Raw genomic sequence first — 26778 nt, forward strand, 5'->3', positions numbered from 1 at the left:
AGATAGGTTTATCTTGGTCTCATCAGACCACAGGACACGGTTCCAGTAATCCATGTCCTTAAGTCTGCTTGTCTTCAGCAAACTGTTTGCCGGCTTTCTTGTGCATCATCTTTAGAAGAGGCTTTCTTCTGGCACGACAGCCATGCAGACCAATTTGATGCAGTGTGTGGCGGATGATCTAAGCACTGACAGGCTGACCCCCCACCCCTTCAAACTCTGCCAGCAATGTTGGCAGAACTCCTGTGTCTATTTCCAAAAGACAACCTCTGGTTAGGACGCTGAGCACGGGCACTCAACTTCTACGGTCATCCATGGCGAGGCCTGTTCTGAGTGGAACCTGTCCTGGTAAACCTCTGTATTGGCCTTGGCCGCCGTGCTGCAGCTCAGTTTCTGGGTCTTGGAAATCTTCTTATAGCCTAGGCCATCTTTATGTAGAGCAACAATTCTTTTTTTCAGATCCTCAGAGAGTTCTTTGCCATGAGGTGCCATGTTGAACTTCCAGTGACCAGTATGAGAGAGTGAGAGCGATAACAACAAATTTAACACACCTGCTTCCCATTCACACCTGAGACCTTGTAACACTAACGAGTCACATGACACCGGTGAGGTAAAATGGCTAATTGGGCCCAATTTGAACATTTTCACTCAGGGGTGTACTCACTTTTATTGCCAGGGAATTAGACATTAATGGCTGTGTGTTGAGTTATTTTGAGGGGACAGCAATTTGCACTGTTATACAAGCTATACACTCACTACTTTACATTGTAGCAAAGTGTCATTTCTTCAGTGTTGTCACATGAAAATAAATAAAATATTTACAGAAATGTGAGGGGTATACTCACTTTTGTGAGATACTATGAATCTTATTCAATAATTAATAATCACTTTCAGTATCTGACAGTGTCATTTTTTTCATGAGGTGGGGTGATGGCACATTACTGCAGAACTGAGTAATGTTGTCCTCCTTGTGCACCCGCGCAGCCAAGCAAAAAAGTGTGAATCACAAGATGTGTACAAATCTAATTACCGTCTGTGACACTTATTTGTACTGTCATTCAAATTTTTAGGACAAGTTTTTGGGGTGTACGCCTTTCCTCAACATCCAAGCAATACTAATAGAGAAAGTTTTAGCAGAATGTTAACCACTTGAGCTTTGGAAGGTGTTACCCCCTTCATGACCAGAGCATTTTTTGCTATTCAGCAATGCGTTATTTTAACTGGCAATTGTGCGGTCCTGCTGCACTGTACACAAATTAATTTTTTTTTTTTTTCACAGAAATAGAGCTTTCTTTTGGTGGTATTTGGTGATTACCACTGGGTTTTTTCTTTTTTTGCAACATAAACAAAAAAAGACTGAAAATTTTGAAAAAGAAACTCAATATTTTCTGTTTTAAAACATCGAATAATTTTTTATTTTTAAAATATTTTATTTATTCATAAATTTAGAACAAAATGTACTCTGCTACATTGTCTTTAGTAAAAAAATAAATAAATTAATACCAATAAGTGTATATTAATTGGTTTGTGTGAAAGTTATATCTACAACCTAAGGGCTCTTTCACACGGGCGGTCCGATCAGATCCGCCTGTCAGTTTTTTAGGCGGATCTGATCGGATCCTCCATGCAGCTCTATGGGGCAGCGGGTGTCAGCGGAGACACCTCCGCTGACACCCGCTGCCATCCGCATCCGATCCTGTGCTGAAATCTGGACGGATGGAAACCCTATTTTTCCATCCGTTCAGTAATCGGAGCGGAGCGGATCTGATGAGAGCGGACAAGCGGTCCGCTCTCATCCGATCCCCCATAGAGGGCAGCGGGTGCCGAGACACCTCCCTCTCCGCTCTGCGAGCGAAGACGGAGCTGTCATCCGTCCGGCTCAGCGGGGATCGCGGATCGATCCCCGCTGAGCAACACGGATCCGCCTACGGAGGCGGACCGTGTGAAAGAGCCCTAAGGTATATATACTGGCAGTTACGCAGCTTTGACAATATAATGGTAATCAACAACCTATTATGGGACTTTGATAGTGTGGAGGGCAATCTGGCGCAAGCTGATGCTGGTTCAGAGGGCACTGACACTGATATCAATAGTGACACTATTACAGTGATCAGTTTTGTAAACACAGAACTGTAATTGGTATTAATCAGCTGACTTTAGCCAAAATCATTGGCCGAAATCAGCTGCCAAACTAGTGCTGTGTCCAATCACAGCACGGGTCGGCAGGGGGCGCGCCCCAACTCAGAAGAAAGGCCCCATTGTACAAATACGTTGCCGAGCCGGGAGCTGTGTGTGACACTTTAAAGGTCCATGCACACTAGGCAGCAGAAAAAATAGCAGTACTACTAGCAGAAAAAATGCTCCTACGGACATACGACGACAAATGTATATGCGTTTAGGCCCACCTGCGTTTATAAGCATTTTTCCTCAAAATACTACATAAATGTACACTTAAAAATGCTTGACAGCCTAAACAAGACGTTTAGGCGTGTCAAGCATTTTAAAATGTACATTTCTCTAGCGTTTTGGGGAAAAGCGCTTATAAACGCTAACGCGCATCAAGCATTTTTCTGCCCGAAAACTTCTTTCAGAAAACGCACTTGTGATTTTTTTTCTTTTTCAGCCTGTGAACGTCCAAGTGTGCATGGACACATGGGCTAACATACAGTTGCCTCTACAGGCTGAAAGGAGAAAGGCCATATGCCTGTATAAGCAGTTTATTTTTTATTATGCCCAGTGTGCATGAAGCCTTAATGGATTGATATGGCTGCACAGTTTGCATTTTATGTTGCAAGGCTTGTTTCCTGTATTTACAACTTTGTAATGAGTGAAGTTTCCTGCTAATAAATTTATGTCTGAGGTTGAGTGGTTGCCTGAAAGCCAGCATTAGGGGTTGTTGGGATATTTCTTTCAGTGTTTCGTTCTCTGTCATGATGCGCTGCAGCTCTTATATTATCTTTCTTTTCTCTTCTATTGCTGGATTGTAGGTGGTTACTGGGGGTAAACAGTTATCTGGTTTTATTTTTCCTTGTATTGTAGGGGATTTTTTCTTTTGGTTTTTAATGGTGGGTTTATATGCTTGTATTGATGGTTTTGTCCTTGTAACCTTTCTTATGGAAGGTGTCTGTTAGTATTCTGTATTTACATTTTTTTAAATTCATTTTAAGGTAAGATGACCAGATTTTTAAAATGAAATCTAGGGACATATTTTTTTTGTTTTGGCAAATGGCAGAGGACTATAAAATACACAGAGGGATGGGCATGGGACTGCATATTACACAGAGCACTGGGCATAGGACTACATAATACACAGAGCACTGGTCATAGGACTACATAATACACAGAGCGCTGGGCACAGGACTGCATAATACACAGAGCGCTGGGCACAGGACTGCATAATACACAGAGCGCTGGGCACAGGACTGCATAATACAACAGAGCGCTGGGTTCAGGACTACATATTAAACAGGAACGTGTTGGGCATAGAGTATAGGGTTCAGAGGTTCACTATGCACAGAGGACACTTCTGCCCCCACATCCAAAGCTCACTTCTGCACCCTTCTCTTACAGATTATCTCTGCAGCCAACTCTTAGCCCTTCACCCCCACAACATACCCTGTCTACAGTAATCTGGCAACGAATCCGGGGACAGACTTGGTCCAGGGACAGTGTCCTCAGTCCGGGGACTGTCCCTGGAAACCGGGAACATCTGGTCATCCTATTTTAAGGCCCCTTTCACACATAAGGACCGTTCATTTCATCAGTTCAGTCACGTCAAAATGGATGAAGTAATCATCAGTTTTTCATCTATTTTTTTCGTCCATTTTTCATCTGGTTTTTTACATCCACTACCAATGCAAAAACGGATGAAAAACGGACCGTTTGTCAGTTTACATTCGTTTTTCGTCCGATCCGTTTTTTAACGGAAGAAAAATGGGGCTTTCATCCGTTCAAAAAAAAAACGGGTATTGGCGGAAGCGGATGAAAACAGGTGTAAACAGATGATCATCCGTTGTCATCTGTTTTTCCATAGAAATCAATGGGTGGATGAAAAACGGACAAACGGTCCGTATGTGTGAAAGGGGCTTAAGAAGAAAAGATTAACAGATGCAAAACATCACAATAAAAGTTAAGGCAACATTCATAAAACAAGGAAAAATAGAAAATACATTTTAAATCTCATACACAATTCTACATTCATATTATTATTAAGGTGTATATCCTATGGCTTTTTCCATATCACCTCAACATATCAAAATCATTCCCCAATGAAGAGGAAAGAGCTGTCATGAGAGGTGGAGGTCCCCCCACAAAAAAAAAAAATCTAATTAATATATCTCCCAGATGGGTCTAAGGGTTACTATGCCTCTCTACCCAATCCGTACCTTTCGCATCCTCACTCTATCCCCACCCCCGCCCCCCCAATCAATCCCTCCCACCCCCCTACTACAGTATATGTGTTTGTGATGTGATCAAAATCAAGAGTCAAAAGAAAATATTGTCATCTCCCCCATAATTATTCCCTTTCATTCCCACATCATATTCGCTTACATTACCCCTTAACTCCGCCCACCCTCAGTTTTACCCATTTAGGCCCATCATGGGCATTCTATTTTCGGTGGAAAAAAAACAACATCCTGAATTACTAAAAATTTATTTGTAGAGGTTTATTTCTGTCGTCTGGGTCTGAACATATTCATTGGTATGTGATAGCTTGGCTGTGACGGCCTGTTTGGTGTGCTGGAGGTTGAAAGCTGGAACTGTGGAGATACACTATATTAAGTATTGGGACGCCTGCCTTTACACGCACATCAACTTTAATGGCATCCCAGTCTTAGTCCGTAGGGTTCAATATTGGGTTGGCCCACTCTTTGCAGCTATAACAGCTTCAACTTTTCTGGAAAGGCTGTCCACAAGGTTTAGGAGTGTGTTTATGGTAATGTTTGACCATTCTTCCAGAAGCACATTTGTGAGGTCAGGCACTGATGTTGGACAAAAAGGCCTGGCTCGCAGTCTCCACTCTAATTTGTCCTGAAGGTGTTTTGTCAAATTAAGGGCAGGACTCTGTGCAAGCCTTCACCCCAAACTCACTCATCCATGTCTTTACGGACCTTGTTTGTGCACTGGTGTGCAGTCATGTTGGAACATAAAAAGGGGCCACCCGCAAACTGTTCCCACAAAGTTGGGTGCATGAAATTGTCCAAAATGTCTTGGTAAGCTAATGCCTTGGGAGTTCTCTTCACTTAAACTAAGGGGCCAAGCCTAACCCCTAAAAAACAACCACACACCATAATTCGCCCTCCACCAAATTATTTGGGCCAGTGCACAAAGCAAGGTCCAAAAAAATGGATGAGCGAGTATGGGGTGGAGGAACTTGACTGGCCTGCACCTTAACCCAATAGGAAACCTTTGGGATGAATTAGAGCGGAGACTGCGAGTGAGACCTTCTCATCCAATAACAGCGCATAACCTCACAAATGTGCTTCTGGAAGAATGGTCAAACATTCCCATAGACACACTCCTAAACCTTGTGGACAGCCTTCCCAGAAGAGTTGAAGCTGTTATAACTGCAAAGGGTGGGACAACTCAATATTGAACCCTACAGACTAAGACTGGGGTGCCATTAAAGTTCATGTACGTTTAAAGGCAGGAGTCCCAATACTTTTGGTAATATATAGTTGCATCCATTATTAGGTTTCCTGTATATTGAGGTGTGCAGCTTGTCATTCCTGATGGATATTGTGGTATCTAGGAAGTTAACATATGTGCTTGTATTGTCCATTTTTAGTTAATTGGGTGAAATGTCTTACTTAACATTCTGATAAAACTTTATGAATTTGTACTGCTTGGATGTTGAGGAAGGGGGTACACCCCGAAAGCTTGTCCTGAAATTTTGGGAGTTAGTGAAAATAAACAGTACTCTGTGTTTGTTTTAAGTGCACCAATATGGACACAATCAATTCAAGCATGGACAAATATGCAAATCTTTTGGCAGGTGAAAAGTAGGGATGCACGGATACCAGTTTAGAACCGAGTACGAGTGCAGATACTTCTTCTCAAGTACTCGCTGATACCAATTACCAATAACTGTTTTTAGTGTCATGACAGTTTTTTTTTAGATTAATAAAAAATTATTTCTTCACTATACTTACTTGCTGTGGCTCTGCGCCCTACTGGTGTAGTGGTAAGCCAAACAAACATCAAATCAATCATTTTTGGATGCCTTTATTTTTTTACACAATGCCCAGCTCACCTGCCTCTGCCCTGATGGTGCCAGAGCTTTTGCGATCTGGATGTGAAATCTCAGCCCTGGTTCACATATATGAGACTTGAATGGGTTTTGAACCACATGTGAACCAAACCGGCTTTCTATGGAGCTGGTTCACATATGTGCAGTGTGATTTTTAAAAGAATCTGGTTGGATTCTCAGTACAGTTCAGGTGCGATTTCCAGTGTCAAATTCACACCTGAACTGCTGAACAAAATCGCACTGGACTTTTTTTTACAAATCACATTGAAACTGGCTCTGCACATATGTGAACTTGGTCTTACAGTCTGAAGAATTTAAGGTATTGGTTTTAGTATCACAAGTACTCGTGGAAAAGCTTAGTATCGCCACTGATACCGGTATCGGTCCAACGCGTTTAGCACCTTGTGGTCTGTCATAGCCATTATATTTGGCCGCATTTATCAGGAGCTGAAAGGTATACTGTGTGGAACCCTATCAATCCTAACAGCTTCTAACAGGCATTTTTGTCCACAGCAGATTGTACATTTATTTAAAGAGTCGGATAATTAAGCTTTCTACTCAGCTACATATTTAAAAAATAAAGAGATCAGGGAAAACAGAAGCATATTAGGATGGGGTCTGTCTCCCCAAAAACTTCCTTTCAATAAAAGAGAACAGATAGACTTGGCTAGGGACATAGTATATATCAATATTGTGATTACCACTGTGATGTCATCAATGATTTGCTGCTGCTCCATAACTTGAAGCCTCAGGAATTCAATCTCTTGCTCCTGAGCATTGCTCAGATCATCCGGGGATGGGTGTGACCTCAGAGAACCCACAGTGGACAACTTCTCCTTCTGAAAAAAAATTCACATGAGTAACTTTGTTTTCATTTTTAGAAAACTACATAGAGGAATAAGGCTTTGTCACAATATAAGTATCCATTGACCATTAACACTTGCTGGTAAAACGTGTTACTTTCTTTCAGGTTCTTCATGGCTTCATTAGCACACATGTAAGGCCTGTGAGCACTATCACACATTAAGGTTTGGTTCACACTGGTGCATTGTAGAAACAGATGTTTTAATGTGCCTGACCAGAAAAACATGTCAACGTTTGTCCTGCAGTGCCATTCATTTACAACAGCGCCCCATCGCACTAACAAAGCACACTTCAGTGCAGTTATGTTGTAACACACAGATGTGAACGTATCAATATTGCTTTAAACACTTCCCCCAAATGGACGTACCCGTATACCCTTGGTTTCAGTGGTAATACCAGGGAGGTGCCTGTACCTACAGGCATTATCCCGTTATCATTGTTTGTAGATGGTGATTCTCGTTTTTGCAGAAGTGATCCGAGTGGCTAATTAGCTACTCAATCTGTTCTAAGGGTGGCATAAAGGGGTCCCATCCCCCTCCCACTGCCGCCTCTCCAGTCCCATTGCAGAAGCCGGGAGCGTTGCGGCCGACGGCAATGGCTGCTCTGTACAGAGAGAGAGAGAACTGACATTGTTCCCCTCTCACGGTAACCTTGGAAACCAGGAGCGAAGAGTATTCACCACGTTGGTTCTGCCCCTTTGTTTACCTGGCCACCAGCGGCCAGAGAAGCAGCTGATCTGTCCGATCTCGGTCTGATCGGCTGCATGGGGGGGCCAGAGGAGAGATTTGGGGTCTAATAGACCCCAAATCTCTCCATAAAGAGGACCTGTCATGGTCCATGCTATCACAAGGGATATTGTTCATCCCTTGTGATAGCAATAAAGTTAGTACAAAAAAAAGGGGTTAAAAAAAAGAAATTTCTGTATACAAATAAGAAAAATATTCAAAGCGCCCCCGTCCCAACGTGCTTACGCGCAAATGCGAACGCATACTTTACTCCCACACGCATATGCAAACGGTGATTGCACAACACATGTGAGGTATTGTTGCGAACATCCATGCAAAAGAGCACAAATTCTAATACCAGACCTGTGCAACTCTAAATTGGTAATCTGTAAAGACGTTTATTGATATGGAGGAATTTAGGGACCGTAGTTTGCCACCATTACACGGGACAGACACAATGTTAAAGCGTGACATGTTAGGTATCTATTTACTCAGTGTAACATCATATTTTACATTATACACAAAACATTGGGCTAACTTTACTGTTTTGTTTTTTTTAATTCATGAAAGTGCGAATATTGCGTTTAAAAAACTGCTGCCCCAATACTGTGAGACATATAAAATTGCAACATCCACCATTTCATTCTATAGGGTCTCTGATAAAAAAAATATATAATGTGTGGGGGTTCTAAGCTATTTTATAGCAAAATAAAAGTCGTTTTTTACATCTAGGAGTGAAGTGTCAGATTAGGCTTGGGAAAAAAGTGCCATGTACCATTTAGGTGCATTAAGGATCAAAATCTTCACGATAAATTGTCTTTTAATACAATGAACATGAAGCAATGTGTGGTCGAGACATGTGCCTTAAGTAAACACGTAGTGTGAACCAGCCCCTAGCCTTACCAGTGGATTATAAAGGGATATACTGAAAGATTAGGAAGACTGCCATTACTGACCTCCTGTGTAGCAAGTTCAGCTTTAATGCATTTGGAATCACTGAACCTCAATAAGTATGCCAAAAGGAGTTATGATTTTCTGATTAGGTCTAGGACTCAAGGTACTAAAGCCACAGATGGGCTACCGGTATTCATAGGAAGAAGCTACCAATGGCGGCCCTACATTATTTCAGCAAAGTAAGTTGACTTTTTTCAATCAGTGGCACACAAATTGGAATTACTGCACTAATCACAATGCCCCTAGCTATTTGAATGGTAACAAATATTGGGTTACATACAATATATGCCAAATGTTTGTGGACATCTGAGCAGTACACCTATATTAGCTTGCTAGACGTTCCATTACAAAACATGGTCATTAAAATAGATTTGGTCCACTGCCATGCTGCTTTAATTGCTTCTACCCTTCTGGGAAGGCTTTCCACCAGATTTAGGAGTGCGTTTGCGGGACACAAATGTCTTTGTATACCCTTCAGTGGAAATACCTTAACTCAATCAATTGGAACAGCGTCCATGTACTTCTGACCAATAAGGTAGGTGTGATGGTAAGGTAAGGTATTTTCAATCACTTACATTTAATATGTATATTTTTGAAAGTCATAATCATCTTCAAAGCCCAACTCAGGGCAACATTTATTTTCCCCATATAGTGGGGCTGTGCCCGCACTGCATAAGTCAACTGCTTGTTTTTTTTTTCTAGGAGTGAGCACAAAGTTGACGCTTATCTGATCCGTCAATCCTCTGGAAAATTGCCCTTCCCATGCGGTTTCTGTCTATGGAGCATGCCCTGAGTGTACTGATGTCAGAAACAGTCCATTTTCAAGACCAATGGACCGTGGAGTGGGGGCAGGAGCCTAAGGGACCGGTCTTGTGTGGGGGGGGGGGGGGGATCAGCGAGTCAGGTAAGTATATCTCTGCTGTCCTCTCCCAAGAACAAAACGAGCAGCTAACCTGGAGCCTAAGGGACCGGTCTTGTGTGGGGAGGATCAGTGAGTCAGGTAAGTATATCTCTGTTGTCCTCTCCCCAGAACAAAACGAGCAGCTAACCTGTGCAGTGTGGGCACAGCCCCACTGCATGGGGAAAAACATTTTTGCTCAGAGTTCTGCTTTAAAGTTATCACAACAGGTTTAGAAAAGCTATGCAAGCAGGCCAGTCAAGAAAATTAGATTATTGTTTTCCCCTTTCCACACAGCGGCAAAAGCAGAAAAAAATGTTAGATACAGAACCGCAATTAAAATGATAAACGCCTGATCAGTTATAACCTTTATAACATCCCCGATATTGGTGGCATCACACGTAGGCACAACTTATAAATGACATTGGGGCAGATTTATGAGATTGAGAAAAACAATTTGTGGCTCTTGAAAATGTAATTTACGATACTCAATAGCAGATGCATTGTGCCCAACAGCGTATTCACTTTCATCATGACTTGTATGTGTGACATTGAATGCAAGGAGTGAGATGACTCATCCGAGATTTGTTCTTATTGCCTCAAGTGTAAATTTAACGATTTACCCATTTTCCTGGTACCATTAAAATTTGTGTTTAAAGTAAAAATGGACAGAAATAGGTTTAATAGTTAAAACTGACTTTTTTGAACAAGGACCACAAAAGATTTATTTTCTTCTTCCAATGCCTCAATTTGAGCATCTTAAAAATGTTACCTTATTTATCTGCTGCTCCATTTCTTAGTTTCAGTCCCAATCAATTGTTAAAGCACAAAGCACACTGGCTTGTGCACATTTACGGACCCTATGCCCACTTGCTTGTATAAACAAGTCCTAAAGGTTCCCATTAAGCTCCAAGTTATGCAACTGGATGTATATATATTATGTGAACAACTTCTTACCATTTCTGCATTTTCTCTTGATAAGGCTTTAATCTTTTCCTCCATTCTTTGAATTGTCTGTAAAGTATCATCATTTTTTTTGGATAGCCTCTTATTCTTCTCCACGAGAGGTTTCACCTGACTTTCTGTCTCTCTGGAACGCTTAAGCTGGAAATAATTATAAATAAAAAGTTGGAGACACTTCAAAAAATCTTGAGTTATCAAAAAGTATATTAGTGTGCTATTTGAACTAATCAATATGCAATGATGTGAACCTAAACAAACACTTCTTGTTCATTATATTCAGGATTTCTTACCTTTATCATATGTAAATTTAAGCCAAGTACATCCAAATCTGCTATTTCATGTATGTGCGGAAGCAGCAGGAACACGTATCTCTCAGGGATTCCAGTTGTTGGATCATTCCCAGTATCCCTTCCATTTGAAAATTAAGGTAGTGGAGCACTGGACTCCAAGCTCAGTAGCTTTGACTGGGTCCTGGGATAGTCAGTTTATGTGGACTGAAAGGATGGGAGTGCCAAGCTGTGGATATCAGCTAAAGTTTTATTTTTCCCAAAAGAAAATCACACTCAAGATGAATTCTTGTATAAACCCCCAGAGTGCAGCCAGAACAGTGACCTGAATAAGATCTTACTGAATTAACCCTGATGCAAGAATAACTCCTGAGGAATGTTGGGTGTATTTTCTTTTGTGAAAAATAATAAAACTATATCTGGACCGATATCCACAGCTTGGCACATAGATCCTTTCACTCTAGATAGGTTCCATGTCCCTGCTAGTTCAAAATCACGCCTCTTCCCACTGTACTGCAGTGCAACTTGTCAGTGCTGAATTCTTGGGGCCAATTTCCATCACAACTACTACTTTCATGGAGGTTGTATTTTCTTTCCTGGGTTCCCTCTGACTTGAACCCCAATCTAAAAACACATTGGTAGGCTTCCATACAAAATCAGACAAGCTGTGGGTCTGCTTGACGGTGGTCAAAGTATTGTAAGCTCATTTGGGAGTTCTCTGTAAAGAGCTGTATACTATGTAGGTGCTATATAACTGAATCCAAAATAATATCTCTGTAGAACCTGGAGCTCGCTTTGTAAAAGTCCCCTGGAGGTGTAAATAGCCTGCCAAATCTACCCAGAAGTACAATGTCATTCCACTTTTATTTTATGAGAATCAAACCACAAATACAGGGAAAAATCAGGCACTAGGAGGTGTCTGCAGGAGGTCCCCTAAATTACACTCCTTGTCATCTCTAAGCCAACTGTATCTTACCGTACGGGCACCCCCTGGGACCTGCCCAGAGGCTCCAGGTGCATAGGGGGCTCCAGCAGCAGCCCCCCCCCCCACCAGCAGGGGGGAATCACATGTGGACAGAGCAGGTGATCAGTGTGGCGCGTGGGGGAAATGACTGAAACCTATCTTCTGTGTGACTCTTCCTGCAGCAGCTGAAAGCCAATATCTCTGCTGCAGGGAGAGCCACACAGAAAATTGGTTCCAGTAATTTACCCCACCTGCCACACCAATCACCCACTCTCTCCACACATGCAATTCCCCCCCCCCCCCGCTGGTGGTGGGAGGACTGCTGCTCGGGCTGTAGTCGCCCTGCCATGTGCCTACCATGCAATGTGTAACCCCCCACCCACTACAGTGCTTCCCTCTGAGTTTTTAGATGGAGAGCTGGGGTGGGGAGCGGGAAATGTATCATAGTTATCGGCCCCTTTCTTTACTTAATGAGCACTACGAGTAATTAGCACTGATCACGCACTAACTGTGTTTACTATGCTTCAGTTTGTGAATGGACAGGAAGCCTCAGAGCGCTTCCTATTCATTCATCTCAGTACAGCTAAGGCTGCAGAGAAAGTCCCTTTCTCTGTTCCAAAAGTCTGTTTAGACCCCTGATATTTCACCAAAGACCCTATAAAAGTGTTGTTTAAAAAAAAAAAAGTGTAAAAAAATAATTTTAAAAAATCAATACAGGGTAAAAGAGGGTCAAGTGTATAGAAGAGGGTCAGAGTTTAAAGAGAGTGAATTTAAAATGGGATAATTCCCTGGTTGTGTTTGTTTCTAATCAGACTAAAAAGCCACACCCAATATGTAGCACACAGCCCAATGCATTACTTTCCCAAGTGACCCATAATGCTATTAAGATGGCACTGGATGGCGGGGCAATCAAAATTTGGGCCTGGCAGTATAATCTCAGGTGGAGTCCAAAAAGATGCAGTAGATTTAAAAGCCAACAAAGGCAGATAAAGCAGAAAACGCACATTTTATCATTGTTGTCACCTTGGAAACATTTTAGACCAAAGCTGTCATTTCAGGCTAATATATCTGGTGTTTCAGATAAGTTAGCTACATACCAGTTCATTCCTCTCATCAGAGAGCAGTGTATTCCTGTCCTCCAGCTTCCGGATCACAGCATATAGTTCTGCAATCTTTAGCTGGAATCTTCGCAGGTCTCTGTCATCTACATGTGTATCCTGTAGGAGAGAAGATAAATGTGACAAAAAGAACGCACAGTGAAAGATAAAAGCGTCAAATCACAGAAGAGTTATTTTAAAAGTCTATTATTAAATCTCAAGATAATTTCAGCATCAAAATGTTCAATTCACATAATTATTACACTGCTATGGAATTATTATACACTGCTCAAAAAAAATTAAAGGAACACTTTGAAAACACATCACATCTCCATGGGGAAAAATATCATGCTGAATATCTATACTGATATGGACTGGGTAATGTGTTAGGAATGAAAGGATGCCACATTGTTTGATGGAAATGAAAATTATCACCCTACAGAGGACTGAATTCAAAGACACCCCAAAAATCAAAGTGAAAAAATGATGCAGCAGGCTAGTCCATTTTGGTTATATTTCACTGCAGTGACTCAAAATGGTACTCAGTAGTTTGTATGCCCTCCCACGTGGTTGTATGCATGCCTGGAAACGCCGGGGCATGCTCCTAAGAGAGGACGGATGGTGTCCTGGGGTATTTCCTCCCAGATCTGGACCAGAGCATCACTAAGCTCCTAAACAGACTGAGATGCAACCTGGTGGCATCGGATGGACCAAAACCTAATGTCCCTGAGGTGTTCTTTTGGATTTGGGTCAGGCGAGCGTGGGGGCCATTTAATGGCATCAATTCCTTCATCGTCCAGGAACTGGCTGCATACTCTCGCCACATAAGGCTGGGCATTGTTGTGCACCAGGAGGAACCCAGAATCCACTGCACCAGCATAGGGTTTGTCAATGTGTCCAAGGGTTTTATCCCGATTCCTAATTAGCCGCATTCAAAGAGGCACAGGCAAACTGTAGCCCCTGGACCAACTGATCCACCAGCTCTTCAAAAGACAAGGGGAAGTGGTTCTCCCTCCAGGTCCCGGCGTAAAAGCTGAGCCCACTCAGTCAGAGTTTGCGACACCAGGGCAACAGTAATTACTGGCTTAATTGTTGAATGAATCGCACATATGGCGGGCTAGAACATCTGCCCTCTTATTAGCTGGACCTGTAAAGGTCGGGGACTCCTAAACCGGTATGAAGGTAACCCAATTTGACCTGGAAACTGGCGATTCCACTATAGGTGGGACTGTCCACCTTCAACGCAGTAAATCCTCATAAGGATACCGGATAACTTCACTGTTTTGTGACAAGTTGTCAAAGAACCTTCATTTTTAAAGTTTCCAACCTCCATTTTTAAAGTTTCAAGCATTGACACAAACAGTGCATCCACCAGTGCCTATTTAAGTGCAGCTAGGGGAGCAGAGGAACCATCCTCACTGTCTGAGCACTCAGGGTGTGTGGATGCAGACCCAATAGGGTTGCAATATACTGAGCCCAATCCGAAAACATAACAATCAGGGGAGGCCGCTGACTGCGATATCGCAAGGGGACGCTGGCCAGGAGTCCATAAATGGACCACCTATTGGACCCAGCAAAAAAAAGGGGGTCTCCCTTTCGAGCCCTCCATAGAGGACATAACAGGACCACCATGATGCAGGCGTGCAGGCAGGGTACCCTCGCTAAAACAAAAGGGTTGAGTCCTGTTAATGCCATTGGGTACCGATGCTGTATACAGACAAGTTTTGAAAGTGCTTTTTTATTAACCTAATTGTAAGTGTTCTGAACTTTTAATAAATACCCTCATTGTATGGTTTTACACTATGTGGAGGTTTTTTTGTTTCCTTTCTTTGATGGCCTATCTATTGGGTGATTGTTGGAGAAAATGTATCCAAACCTAAGAGCATTCCCTACATAATCTTTCCATGGATGATGATTAAAGAGATTTTCCAGCACATGAGAGCAACAAGGAGATTGATGTGAGGAGCTACTTATTGTTCTCCTCTGTATATTGGGTGTACATACACCAATGCATTAGTTGACCCACTAGGCGTATGCCAAACTGGGTCCACTCACTCCGGTAAGCCTCCTTACAGCAATATTTTTTTCTATATTCACCTTTGGAGCACGTTTTTGAAGATCAGTTGATTCACACTCCTTGTGATACACAAGGACTCCATTTTCTTTTCACTATCTCTTTATGCCATGCCACTTTCATGATGATGTGATTGTGTTCACTGTTGCTATTTTTTATTAGTTTATTTTATACATATGTATTTTTACTAGTGATTGACCGATATTTTTAATGCCGATACCGAAATATTGGTCATCAGATATCGGCCAATACCGATATCTGTATCGGTATTGGCCGCTATCTGCTGATATTTTTGGACATGTAAAAAAAAAATATATGTATATATTTATTTTTATAAAGGTACTCTTGTGGAGAGATCTGGGGGTCTAAAAGACCCCAAACCCCTCCTCAGCACCGAAAAGCATTCAAAATGCCAAGTTTGGCTGTTTTGAATGCTGTCAGTTTTTTTAATTCGGCGCAGAGTACCTGGAAGTGATGTCATGACATCACTTCCGTTTTTTTTACATGGAGACGCAGTACATCGGATCTTCTTTTTGGCAGCGGCGGCGGTGGAGGTAGAATGCCCGGGCGAGCCACGGAAGGCGGCGGGAGGGGGGGGGGGGTGGACATCCCCTCCCGCTCCTTGTAATGACAGCCGAGTGGCTTCTCAGTCGCATCGGTTGTCATTACAAGTCAGCTGACCGTCGGCTATGGAGCCCGGTACAAGCACTTTCCCTAAATATCGGCAATATTGGTAAATCCAAAGGCAGATTCCGATATATCGGGGAAAGTGCATATCGACCCCCGATATATTGGTGTTGCAGATAATAGGTCGATCCCTAATTTTTACATTGTTTGCATAGTCACATGATATCCATACCAGGGTCTGTTAATAACTACCATATGTTAATTATTCATTAGCGCTGCACATATTGTTTATATAAATCACATGCGATGTCTGTGCAATGCGAATTCAGCCATACAGATTGTATGGCTGAAATTGCATTGCATTCAGACCAGCGTCGTGCAGGACACTTTTTTTGGTCCGCACAGAATCAGATTGTATGGGTGTAAATGGGTCCGAATTGACAGTTTGCACTGCGAAATGCGAACGGATCTGGGAGTGTCATTAACTTTGCATTGACACTCCCAGCAGTTCGCCTATGGCAGTGTGAACTGCCTGAGAGTTGGGTACAATGCGGGAACCCACAGTGGATTCGTAGGGTTCCAGTATCGCACCAATGTGAACTGAGCCTACAAAAAGCGGAAAAATCACTTAAGCAGTTCTTCTGCTCACATGCACTTCAGTGCTGTCCCATCTATAGAGAAAAATGGCCTTTCTGGGAGCATGCACTGGTCTGGAGCTAGTGAGTCCCATCATTTTCTGCTGTCAATCTGCACACATGCAACAACTCAGAGGATAACAGATCGCCACAGAACATACATACTGCTACAAAAATAGCAAAGGGCAACCTAGGTTAAAGCCTAAGACCCTGTGGATGTCTAAGGGGGCCTAGCTACAATCATCAAGCTCCTGCAGTAAAGCAGGATGGTAGTGCAATTTCTCAAAGCCATGTACCAGCCAGCAGGATGCATTTGTGGGAAAATGCTGTCTGATGGGGCGGGCTAAGCCACTACAACCAATGCCAACGGGGCAGCTTTTCATGAATAATGCAATCCTTAAAGTGGTTGTAAATTTAGAAGGTTTATTATCTTAACCAGTTCTGGACCAGAAGGATTTGCCCCCCCCCCCCAATGACAGGCCATTTTTTGTGATTCGGCACTGCGTTATGCTAACAGAAAATTGCGCAGTCGTGCGACACTGTATCTAAATAAAATTGATGTCCTTTTTATTCCACAAATAGAGCTTTCTTTTGGTGGCATTTGATTACCTATGCGGTTTTTTTTTTTTTTTGCGCTATAAACAAAAAAAGGAGCGACAATTCTGACAAAAAAAAGAACACACAATATTTTCACATTCTGCTATACAAGATCTCCCCCCCCCCCCCCCCAAAAAAAATAAATAAATATCAAAACTTTTCATCCTTTTAGGCCAATTTGTATTCTGCTACATATTTTTGGTAAAAAAAATAAAATAAATCGCAAAAAGCGTATTTTGATTGGTTTGCGCAAAAGTTATTGCGTCTACAAACTAGGGGAAAGATTTGTCAATTTTATTTATTTTTTTTATTTTTTTTTTTTTACTAGTAATGGTGGCGATCTGCGCCGGACAGATCAAACCCCTAACTGACCTTTTTGACACTTTTGGGGGTACCAGTGACATTACTACAGTTAAATGTAAGCCTAGGGGAGTGTTTACTAACTGTGGGGGGGGGGGGGGCTTGTGAAATGACCATAGAGACCTGTGATCCTATAAAGAAGGATCACAGGCGCTCTGTGATCATTCCAGAGAGAAGAACGGTCGACTGTGTTCACAACAGCTGACCCTTCTTCTCTCTCAGCGGGGAGCGATTGCGGGTTGGGGGCAGCAATCGGTGCCGCCAGCACCGTGCATCGGAGTTCCCATGTCGGTTTGTGCAGCTGAGCCAGCCTGCTGCAGTAAAACTGGGGCGGGCGGTCGGCAAGTGGTTAATGCAAAAAAATGTTAAAGACAAAGACTTACTTGAGTTCTATGTCTATTCAGCGATCTGCAGGAGTGTCTTGGCCGTTCGGGACTCCCCTCCTGATTGGCTGAAACACAGCAGTGGCTCCATTGGCTCCTGCTGTTGTCAATCAAACTCAGGAAGCTAATGAGAAGAAAGAGGGGGCGGGGGGCAGGGCTGAACCATGATCACAATCACTTTAAGAATCGAAGGGATGAGGGGACAAAGTTGCCACCTTGCCAGGGGTACAATTCTGCTCTAAAGTGTCAACAAAGTAAAAAAATATATAATTTTTGTAAGAACTTACCGTAAAATTCTTTTCTCTGAGTCCTCTGACAGTCGCCGCCGATCCATATAAGCCTTCACTATTGGGTAATGGCGCCCTCTGCAGGAGTAAGATAGGCAGATAGAAGAAATGTTAATACAAAACTTTTCTATGCTTAGACACACCTCTAGGGGGCCGTCCCCAGCCATTATCCTGATCCAGTCACAACTGGTCCTCAGTTTGTAGCAAGCAGTACCGGAAGGCAATAACCCCCAGATCCAAAAAACCAGAGAGGCGGGGGCGACTACTGTCAGAGGACTCAAAGAAAAGAATTTTACGGGAAGTTCTTACAAAAATTATATTTTCTCTTACGTCCTCTGACAGTCGCGCCAATCCATATAAGCCTTCACTATTGGGACGTCTCAAAGCAGTGCAGGTGTGAGGGGTGGGAAGACGCAACCAACTGAGAAGGTAACGAAATAACACCCCAAGGAAGAGACAGAAAAAAATATATGTCTGTGCAAACAACCACCGCACCTCAAAACTTTGCGGCCAAGGGAAGCATTCGAGGATGCCAAAACATAAATTCTGTAGAATTGTGTGAAAGAGTGCACAGACGCCCAGGTCGCCGCTTTGCACATCTGAGCCGGAGCAGCCTGATGGCGAAAAACCCAAGAGATGCTGACGGCTCCAGTAGAAAAATCTAAGTGTGATCCAAGGAGAGAAGGTAGCCGCGGAAGCGGCCGAGCCCTTCCGAGGTCCCTCAGGAAGAACAAACAGGGAATCAGACTGCCGAACAGATGCCGCAGCAGCCAGGAAAACCCTGACCGCCCGGACCACATCCAAGGAATGCAAAGCCATCTCCTGAAGATGCTCGGGCTTCTCACAAGTGAAGGCAGCACGATATCCTCGTGGAGGTGGAAAGAAGAAACTACCTTGGGAATAAAAGACTGGGTCGCAGAACCACTTCATTCCTATGAAACACCAGATAAGGAGAACGGCAAGACAAAGCTGCCAATGCAGACACTCTGCAAACAAACAAGATAGTCACCAGAAAAGCAACTGTCTGGGACAACACAGGCAGAGGAAAAACTCTGATGTTCTCAAAGGGAGGTAGTTGTAACACAGACAACACCAAATTCAGGCCCCGGGGAGGAAAGGGAGTCTTCCTCGGAGGAGCCAGACGCCGCACCCTTATGAGGACGGTGCGAAGCAAAGAATACGACGCCAAGGGACGTGGAAAAAGACGGCCAAAGCCGACAACTGACCCTTGATCGCGTTCAGCGCCAAACGCTGATCCACTCCTTTCCGCAGGAAGGCCAAAAACCTTCGCCACCGAGAAGGAGTGAGGATGGAACGCATGCGATCCCCACCAGGCATATACACTTTCCAGGTGCGATGAGAAATCTTGCTCTTACCCTTACCCCTCAAGACCTGGCATCCAACAGCCACGCCGTGAAAACTGACTGCAAAAGCAGGAAGGAAGATCGGCACTTGAGACAGAAAATCATCCCGCAGCGGAAGCCGCCAGGGAGGCCTGACGACCATCTGAACGATGGTCGCGTACTAGGCCCAATGTGGCCAGTCTGGGGCCACCAGAAAGACTGGCATCCGTTCCATTGCCACCCTGTGGAGGAACCTGAACAACAGTCGAACCGGAGGGAAGGCATATAACAGCCGATACCGGTGCCAAAGGCACCCCTAACGCATCCGTGGCGTCCGCCAGAGGATCGCGAGGTCCGGCCCCGAACTTCCAAACCCCATTGTCGAGACGGGGCGAGAACAGATCCGCGCCCAGAGTCCCCCACCGGGCACACGGGAGGCAAAACACTTCCGGATGCAGGGACCAGACTCCCTGGGCCAAGGTCAGGCGACTCAGACAGTCTGCCTGCCAATTTTCCACACCCGGAATGGGAACAGCCGAAAACGCAGGAATGCGCAATTCAGCCCAAGACAGGAGCAGGGCCACTTCCTTGGCGCCCCCTTGGTGATTGATATAAGCCACAGCCGTGGCGTCGTCCGTCCGTACTGGAACTGGACACCCCTGAGGTTGAGATAACCAACGGAAACAGACAAAGCCTGATTGCGCGGAGCTCCAAGACGTGTAACAGCAAAGAGGCCCCCACCGCCGACCACAACCCCCGGGCACAAGGCATGCCCAGGACTTCTCCCCAGCCCAACAGGCTGGCATCCGTGGTGAACACTGTCCACAACAGAGGCCGAAAGGACTGGCCCCGTGTCAGGGTCGGCGACCGGAGCCACCACAAAGGATCCGACTGCAGCCGGTGGAACAGAGAAACTACTGGTCCAATGACCGAGGCGTTCTGCCTCACCTGGCCACCTGGACGGCCACGAAGGCGGAAACCATCAGACCCAGAGATCGTTCATAGGTCCGCAAGGAGGAGGGAATCGTCGTCCCTGATCTCGTCCCTCAGGAGCCGGGGTCAGCCTACCGGAAGAAAAAAAACTTGCGCCTTGAGCCGAGTCCAGGACCATCCCCAGGTAATGAAGACGACCTGAAGGAATCAGTGCTGACCAATGAGAATGGACGTTCCACCCGAACTCCCGGAGTGTCTGAAACCGGCACAGTCAGAAAACTCGACAAGGATGCACACAAGCTCAACCTGAAAAGGAGGTCGGCCAGATAAAAGGAGTAGAAAATCTCCTTTAAACGCAGCAAGGCCCACACTGGAGCCAAAATCTTGGTGAAAAACCTGGGAGCCGAAGCGAAACAGAAGGGTAGCGCCAGAGCACTGGCCAGCTCCCCTGCCACCGCGCAGCGGAGACATCTCTGAGAACCCTCGTAGATAGGGATGGGTAGACACTCATCCAGCAAGGCGATGGGAGGCCAGGAAGTCCCCTGGACCCAATGACGCCACGACCGGCTTTGATGGATTCCATCCAGAACTCCAGCACCCGCAAAAAACGGTCCAGAGACTGCAACCCCCGAAGCGGACGCACTGTGCCCCCTGTTCTGGGCACAGAGAACAGGATGGAAGAAAAAAAAAGTGAAACCTGTCCCGTGAAGACACGGGCACAAAGACTCCTTGGGCGAGCAGAACATGCACCGGCCCCATGAGACCCCTGAGACGAGCAGGAGGCAGCTGGAGAGCCGACAGGAAGAACCTGTCCACGGGGCAAGATCGAAAACTGATCTTGTACCCTGAAAAAGAAGTAACTCGTGAACCCCCCTGTCCTGAATACTGGACAACCAGGGATTCTGAAAGCAACACAGACGTCCCCAGACCCCTAAAATGGGTGAGGGCGTCCCTGCAGGAAGAGATGGACCGGGCTGCCTAGCCAGACTGACCGGTCTTTGTCTCACCGGACCACGGCTTCTTGTGTCCACCGGAGGGCCCCTAACGCACGAAAGGACCCACGCTGAGCTATCAAGGAAGGCCCCCGCCTAGCGCGGGAGGACCTACCCCTAGCGACCGGGGGCAACCGAGTACTCTGACCCCCGTAAGCCTCTAAATCAACTCAGCCCGAGTGTTCCCAAAAGGACGACTCACGAACAAGGAACATCGCCGACCAGCTTTTGCGCCAAAAAGGCGGCGAATCGCGACCCCGACCGCAGACAACTGAGCGACCAACGGAGCCTCGTCCAAGGCCGCGTCACACAGGTACATCCCCGTTCGGGTAACCCAAACCACCAAGTCAAGGGCAGTCGGATTGGTCGACTCCGCCACCAGGGTGCACCGAAGCACCTTGGCCCATGCCGCGAGAGCCTGAGAGGCCAGCACCATGGCAAACACAGGTGCAAACAGGAAAGCGCCTCAACGCGCCTATCAGCTAGATCTGTGAACTGGCATCGAGGTGGATTTAGTCAACCCAGAGACAGTGTGGTCCACGTAAGGGGACACCGTCCAACGTCTGATCCCGTCCTCCTAAAAAGGGATAGCGGTGGAAAAAGACGCTCAGGCACCAGCATATGTGTAATGCGATGTAACCGGTCATGCACAAGTTTGCAAAAATTCACAGGGCAGGGAAACCTGACCCGAAGTCCGGGCACTTCGGAACCCGAAAGCAGCCCTTGTACTTGACTGAGAGGACTCATCGTCAAGATGGAGAGTTTGCGTAATGGCGCTAATGAGGATAGCTTATGGCAGCGCGTCCTCGCGCTACCGAGGAGGAAGATTCTTCCACCCCCACCTCCTCATAAGCGGGGGACATGGACCCCACAGGAGGGACAACGTCCGTGGCAACCATTCAGGCTCGGAGTCCGAGGACTGGGAGGGCACAGGCTGTTAATTGTTTTTTAAGGCTCCGTTCACATCTAGGCGTTTTGGGGCGTTTTTCGGGAGTTTTTCTGCTCTAGGATCAGCTCTCAAAACGCCCAACAAGACAAATCCTATTCATTTCAATGGCCCCTGTTTTGATGCTGTAAGCAAAACGCCCAACGCTCAAAAAAGTACATGAGCTTCTTTTTGGGCAGATTACAGGCGTTTTCCATTGGTTTCTATTCAATCTAAAAACGCCTGCACAAAAAACGCCTGTAAAAACGCCTGTAAATCGCGGTAAAATCACGGTAAAAAAAAATCGCTGTAAAATCGCGGTAAAAAACGCGCGAAAACGCTACGCTCAGGTGTGAATGTAGCCTAAAAGAGCACTCTGCAGATCCACCATGGATGCAAAAAAAGTACAAGAGCAGCAGAAAACAGAGACCAGGGAAGAGGCTTCAGGAATACCTGACCTGCGGGAAATTTTTGGTCTGGGAGTCCAGAAAACCAAGATAAAATAAATGGGATGCTGGCCCTTTAAATCGGCGGTTCCTGCGGAACCCCACCGCAGCCTGCATTGTTTGAAAGAGTTCCTTCAGAAAATGCAAAATCCACAAAAAATAACAGTTTTGGCAGAAAAATGCCTTTGGCATTAGTAAAAATCCCCCCACAGTTTCATAAACTGTCACAGACTGCTCTGAGGTATAACGGAGGGAAAGAGAGGAAGTGACCTCACGCCTTTACAGGCCTAGCCCAGGAGCCACAATAAAATGGTGCCTAATGAAACTCTGTAAAAAGGCACCAGCAAGATGGCCGCTTGCCCTTACTAGGCATATGCCCTTACCTAAGATGGCGCCCGATCGGCAGCAAGGCAGTATACATGACATGGCTGCTGCCCACACACAGAGCCCAGTGATCTGCCCTCACCTAAAATGGTGGCCGCGCTAAAACAGCGGCAACTATGCGTACACACGCGGTCTGGCCACCACAGGGGACCCTAGGGAGACCACTCACCGCTATGGAGCCCCTCCCAAAACCCCCCAGGTATCACAAGTACCTCACACAGCGCCCTCAGCAGGGCCAGGGAGGGAGGAAATTAACACCAAGCCAGCCAGACGGGGGATCCCACAGAGACCACCAGCCCTGCCATCCCCTAAGAGTGGGTCCAAAAATACCCCAAAAGTCCCCAGGGACAAGGGGGTATCAGTACTCACCAGTCCAGGGAAGCGGGCACCGCTCTCATACGGGAGACCTCCCACCCTAAGTGGGGGTGCCGTCAGCCAAGGAGGAATGCTGGCAACAAGCGGGCGTTCCGGGTTGAGACACCCTCAGTGAAGATGCAGCTCCGCAGGCTCATCCCCATTCAGAGGGGCACTGTCGTTGCGAGGCCTGGGGGCACCAGTAACCTGCGACGCTCGTTGGCAGGCTGGGACTCCATAAGGATCTATATTACCTAGTGCGAGGCCCAGCTCTGCAGTCACTTGTAGTCCTCCAGGAAAAAGTCCCTGACTCACTAGTGATAGTGAGAGAAATAAAAAACGGAATTTTTGTAAAATCTTACCTGTAAAATTCCTTTCTCTGAGTCCTCCGACAGTCGCCGCCTCTTCATATTCGTCACATATGGGGTATTAGACTTTGCTCCGAAGGAGTAGCTAGGCAACAGAATATGTTAACAATAAAGCTTTAACATATCCCACCCTCAAGGGGTGGTCCCCTCAGTCAATACCCTCCTACTTCCTGCAACCATATCTCAGTTTTAGTGGAATAGCAGTAGAGTATACATTCAAACCCCAAAAGAGGGGCGGGGGCGGCGACTGTCGGAGGACTCAGAGAAAGGAATTTTACAGGTAAGATTTTACAAAAATTCCGTTTTCTCTTACGTCCTCCGACAGTCGCCGCCTCTTCATATTCGTCACATATGGGGACGTCCCAAAGCAGTGCAAACATGAGGGGTGGGAAACGCATCCGCGCCGAAAGGCAACGCAGTCTCCACATCAAAGAAAGGAACCTTACCAAAGGAAGGAAACCAGCTGGGCAACAGCAAAAATAAGTGCTCAACAGGAGCAACAACCCAGGAAAAGACAAAAAAACCAGGGGATACAAAAAACTATCCCAACAGCCAGGAGTCCCCAACAAGGGACCCTATGGAACAGCCGCACTAAGAACCTTGCGGCCAAAGGAAGCATCCGCCGATGCCTGAACATCTACTTTGTAGAATTTTGTGAAAGTGTGTACGGTCGACCAAGTCGCCGCCTTACACACCTGGGCTACAGAAGCCCCATGACGGCAGGCCCAAGACGTACTCAGTGATCTAGTAGAGTGCGCCTTCACAGGCACAGGGGGAACCTTCCCCTGCAAGGCATAGGCCTGTTCAATGGTCTGCCTGATCCATTTGGCAATGGTAGAGGCGGAAGCCGCCATGCCCTTCCGAGGACCCTCTGGAAGAACAAACAAGGAGTCAGTCTTACGAAAAGACTCAGTCGATTTAAGGTAAACCCTTATCGCCCGAACAACATCCAGAGAGTGCAATCTCACCTCCTTCGGATGTTTAGGCTTCGTGCACAACGAAGGCAAAACAATATCCTCGTTAAGATGGAATTCCGAAACTCGTTTCGGTAGAAAAGAAGGATTAGGTCGCAAGACCACCTTATCCAAATGAACAACCAGGTACGGAGACTTGCAGGACAAAGCCGCCAGTTCCGACACTCTGCGAGCCGAAGTGATCGCCACCAAAAAGGTGACCTTTTTGGACAACATAGACAACGAGATCTCCCTGATCTGTTCAAAAGGAGCACGTTGTAACACAGATAGAACTAGATTCAAGTCCCAAGGGGGCAAAGGATCCCTCCTAGGAGGAACCAGATGCCGCACACCCTGAATAAAAGTGCCAACCAAGGAGTTGGAAGCCACGGGACGTTGAAACAGAACGGCCAGCGCCGACACCTGACCCTTAATCGTAGCCAGCGCCAAACGCTGATCGACACCCGTCTGAAGGAAAGACAGCACACGGGAAACCGAGTACGTGCGGGGTGAAAACCCCCTGGACTCACACCAGGCAAAATAGGCATTCCAAGTACGGTAATAAACCTTCCCCGAGGAAGACTTCCTCGCGTTGATCAAAGTATGAACGACCTCTGGAGAGAGACCCTTCTCCTTCAGGACCTCGGTCTCAACAGCCAGGCCGTCAAAGCCAGCGACTGTAAAGCAGGATGGTAAATCGGTCCTTGAGACAGTAGATCGTCTCGAAGAGGCAGACGCCAAGGAGCGTCGACCGCCAGATTCACGAGGTCTGCGTACCAGGACCGGCGAGGCCAGTCCGGTGCCACAAGAATCACCGTGCTGCGTTCCGAGTGCAACCTGCGAAGGAACCTGGACAGCAACTGAATCGGTGGAAACGCGTACATCAGCCTGTACTGATGCCACGGGGCCACTAACGCGTCCGACGCGTCTGCCCGAGGGTCGCGCGTCCTTGCCACGAACCTCTTCACCTTGTAGTTGAGGCGAGACGCGAACAGGTCCACATCTGGAAGACCCCACTTCGCGCACAACATCTGGAAGACAGCCGGGTGGAGAGACCATTCCCCCTGATCCAGGGTCTGGCGACTCAGATAGTCCGCCTGCCAGTTCTCCACTCCCGGAATGTGAACCGCCGTTATCGCCGGGACATGAGTCTCGGCCCAAGACAGAATGTCGGCCACTTCTCGAGCCGCTCGGGCACTCCTGGTGCCCCCTTGGTGGTTGATGTAGGCCACCGCCGTGGCATTGTCCGTCTGCACCCGAACCGGGCAGCCCTGCAGCCGGTCCGTCCAGCGATGAAGACAGAGCCTTATCGCACGCAATTCCAGAATGTTGATCGGAAGGGAAGACTCCCCCTCCGACCAGGTCCCCTGGGCGGACAGAACGCCCAGAACACCACCCCAGCTCGACAGGCTGGCATCCGTGGTGATTATCGTCCACGAGATCGGACGAAACGACTTGCCCCCGGACACCAACGGGGACTGGAGCCACCACAGAAGGTTTTCCCTGGTGCGATGACTCAACGAGATCTGAAGATCCAGAGATTGAGGTCGCCCGTCCCACCTGGACAGGATCTCCGCTTGGAGACCCCGCGTGTGAAACTGCGCGAAAGGAATCGCCTCGAAGGCCGAGACCATCAATCCCAGACATCTCATACCCGTCCGCAGAGACGAGTGTGGAACGTCCCTGAGGGACCTGACTTCCTCCTGAAGAGTCCTGAGTTTGTCTTCCGGCAGGAAGACCTTCGCCTGCACCGAGTCCAGTATCATTCCCAGATAGGGGAGACGAACCGACGGACTCAGTGTCGACTTTGGAACATTTATCGTCCAACCGAACTCCTGCAGAGTTTGCATTGTGACAGACAGGTCCTTCTCCAGACCCTGTCTGGTCGCAGACCGAACCAGAATGTCGTCCAGATACCCCAGGACAGAAATGCCCTGGGCTCTCAATAATGCCAGAACCGGTGCAAGCACCTTGGTGAAGACCCGCGGAGCCGAGGCGAGCCCAAAGGGCAACGCCACAAACTGGTAGTGATCCTCCGCAATGGCAAATCGAAGGTACTTCTGATGACCCTCGAATATGGGGATGTGAAGGTACGCATCCTTCAAATCGATGGAGGCC

The 26778-nt window shown here is 46.4% G+C and overlaps 1 protein-coding gene across 7 annotated transcripts in view; it reads right to left on the bottom strand.

The window, feature by feature from the left end:
- Nucleotides 1-26778, bottom strand: part of JAKMIP1 (janus kinase and microtubule interacting protein 1) — a 292916-nt gene that overhangs the window by 153346 nt on the left and 112792 nt on the right. For all 7 annotated transcript variants that reach the window (XM_082266556.1, XM_082266551.1, XM_082266553.1 and 4 more), the window contains exons 5-7: nt 13000-13119; nt 10646-10792; nt 6949-7086 (exon numbers count right to left, since the gene is read on the bottom strand). In XM_082266556.1, coding sequence (XP_082122682.1) covers nt 6949-7086; nt 10646-10792; nt 13000-13119 — 405 coding nt within the window. The remainder of the gene's footprint in view (nt 1-6948; nt 7087-10645; nt 10793-12999; nt 13120-26778) is intronic.

Source organism: Pelophylax lessonae (genome assembly GCF_965119305.1).
Source record: "Pelophylax lessonae genome assembly, chromosome: 1".
NCBI classification, from domain to species: domain Eukaryota; kingdom Metazoa; phylum Chordata; class Amphibia; order Anura; family Ranidae; genus Pelophylax; species Pelophylax lessonae.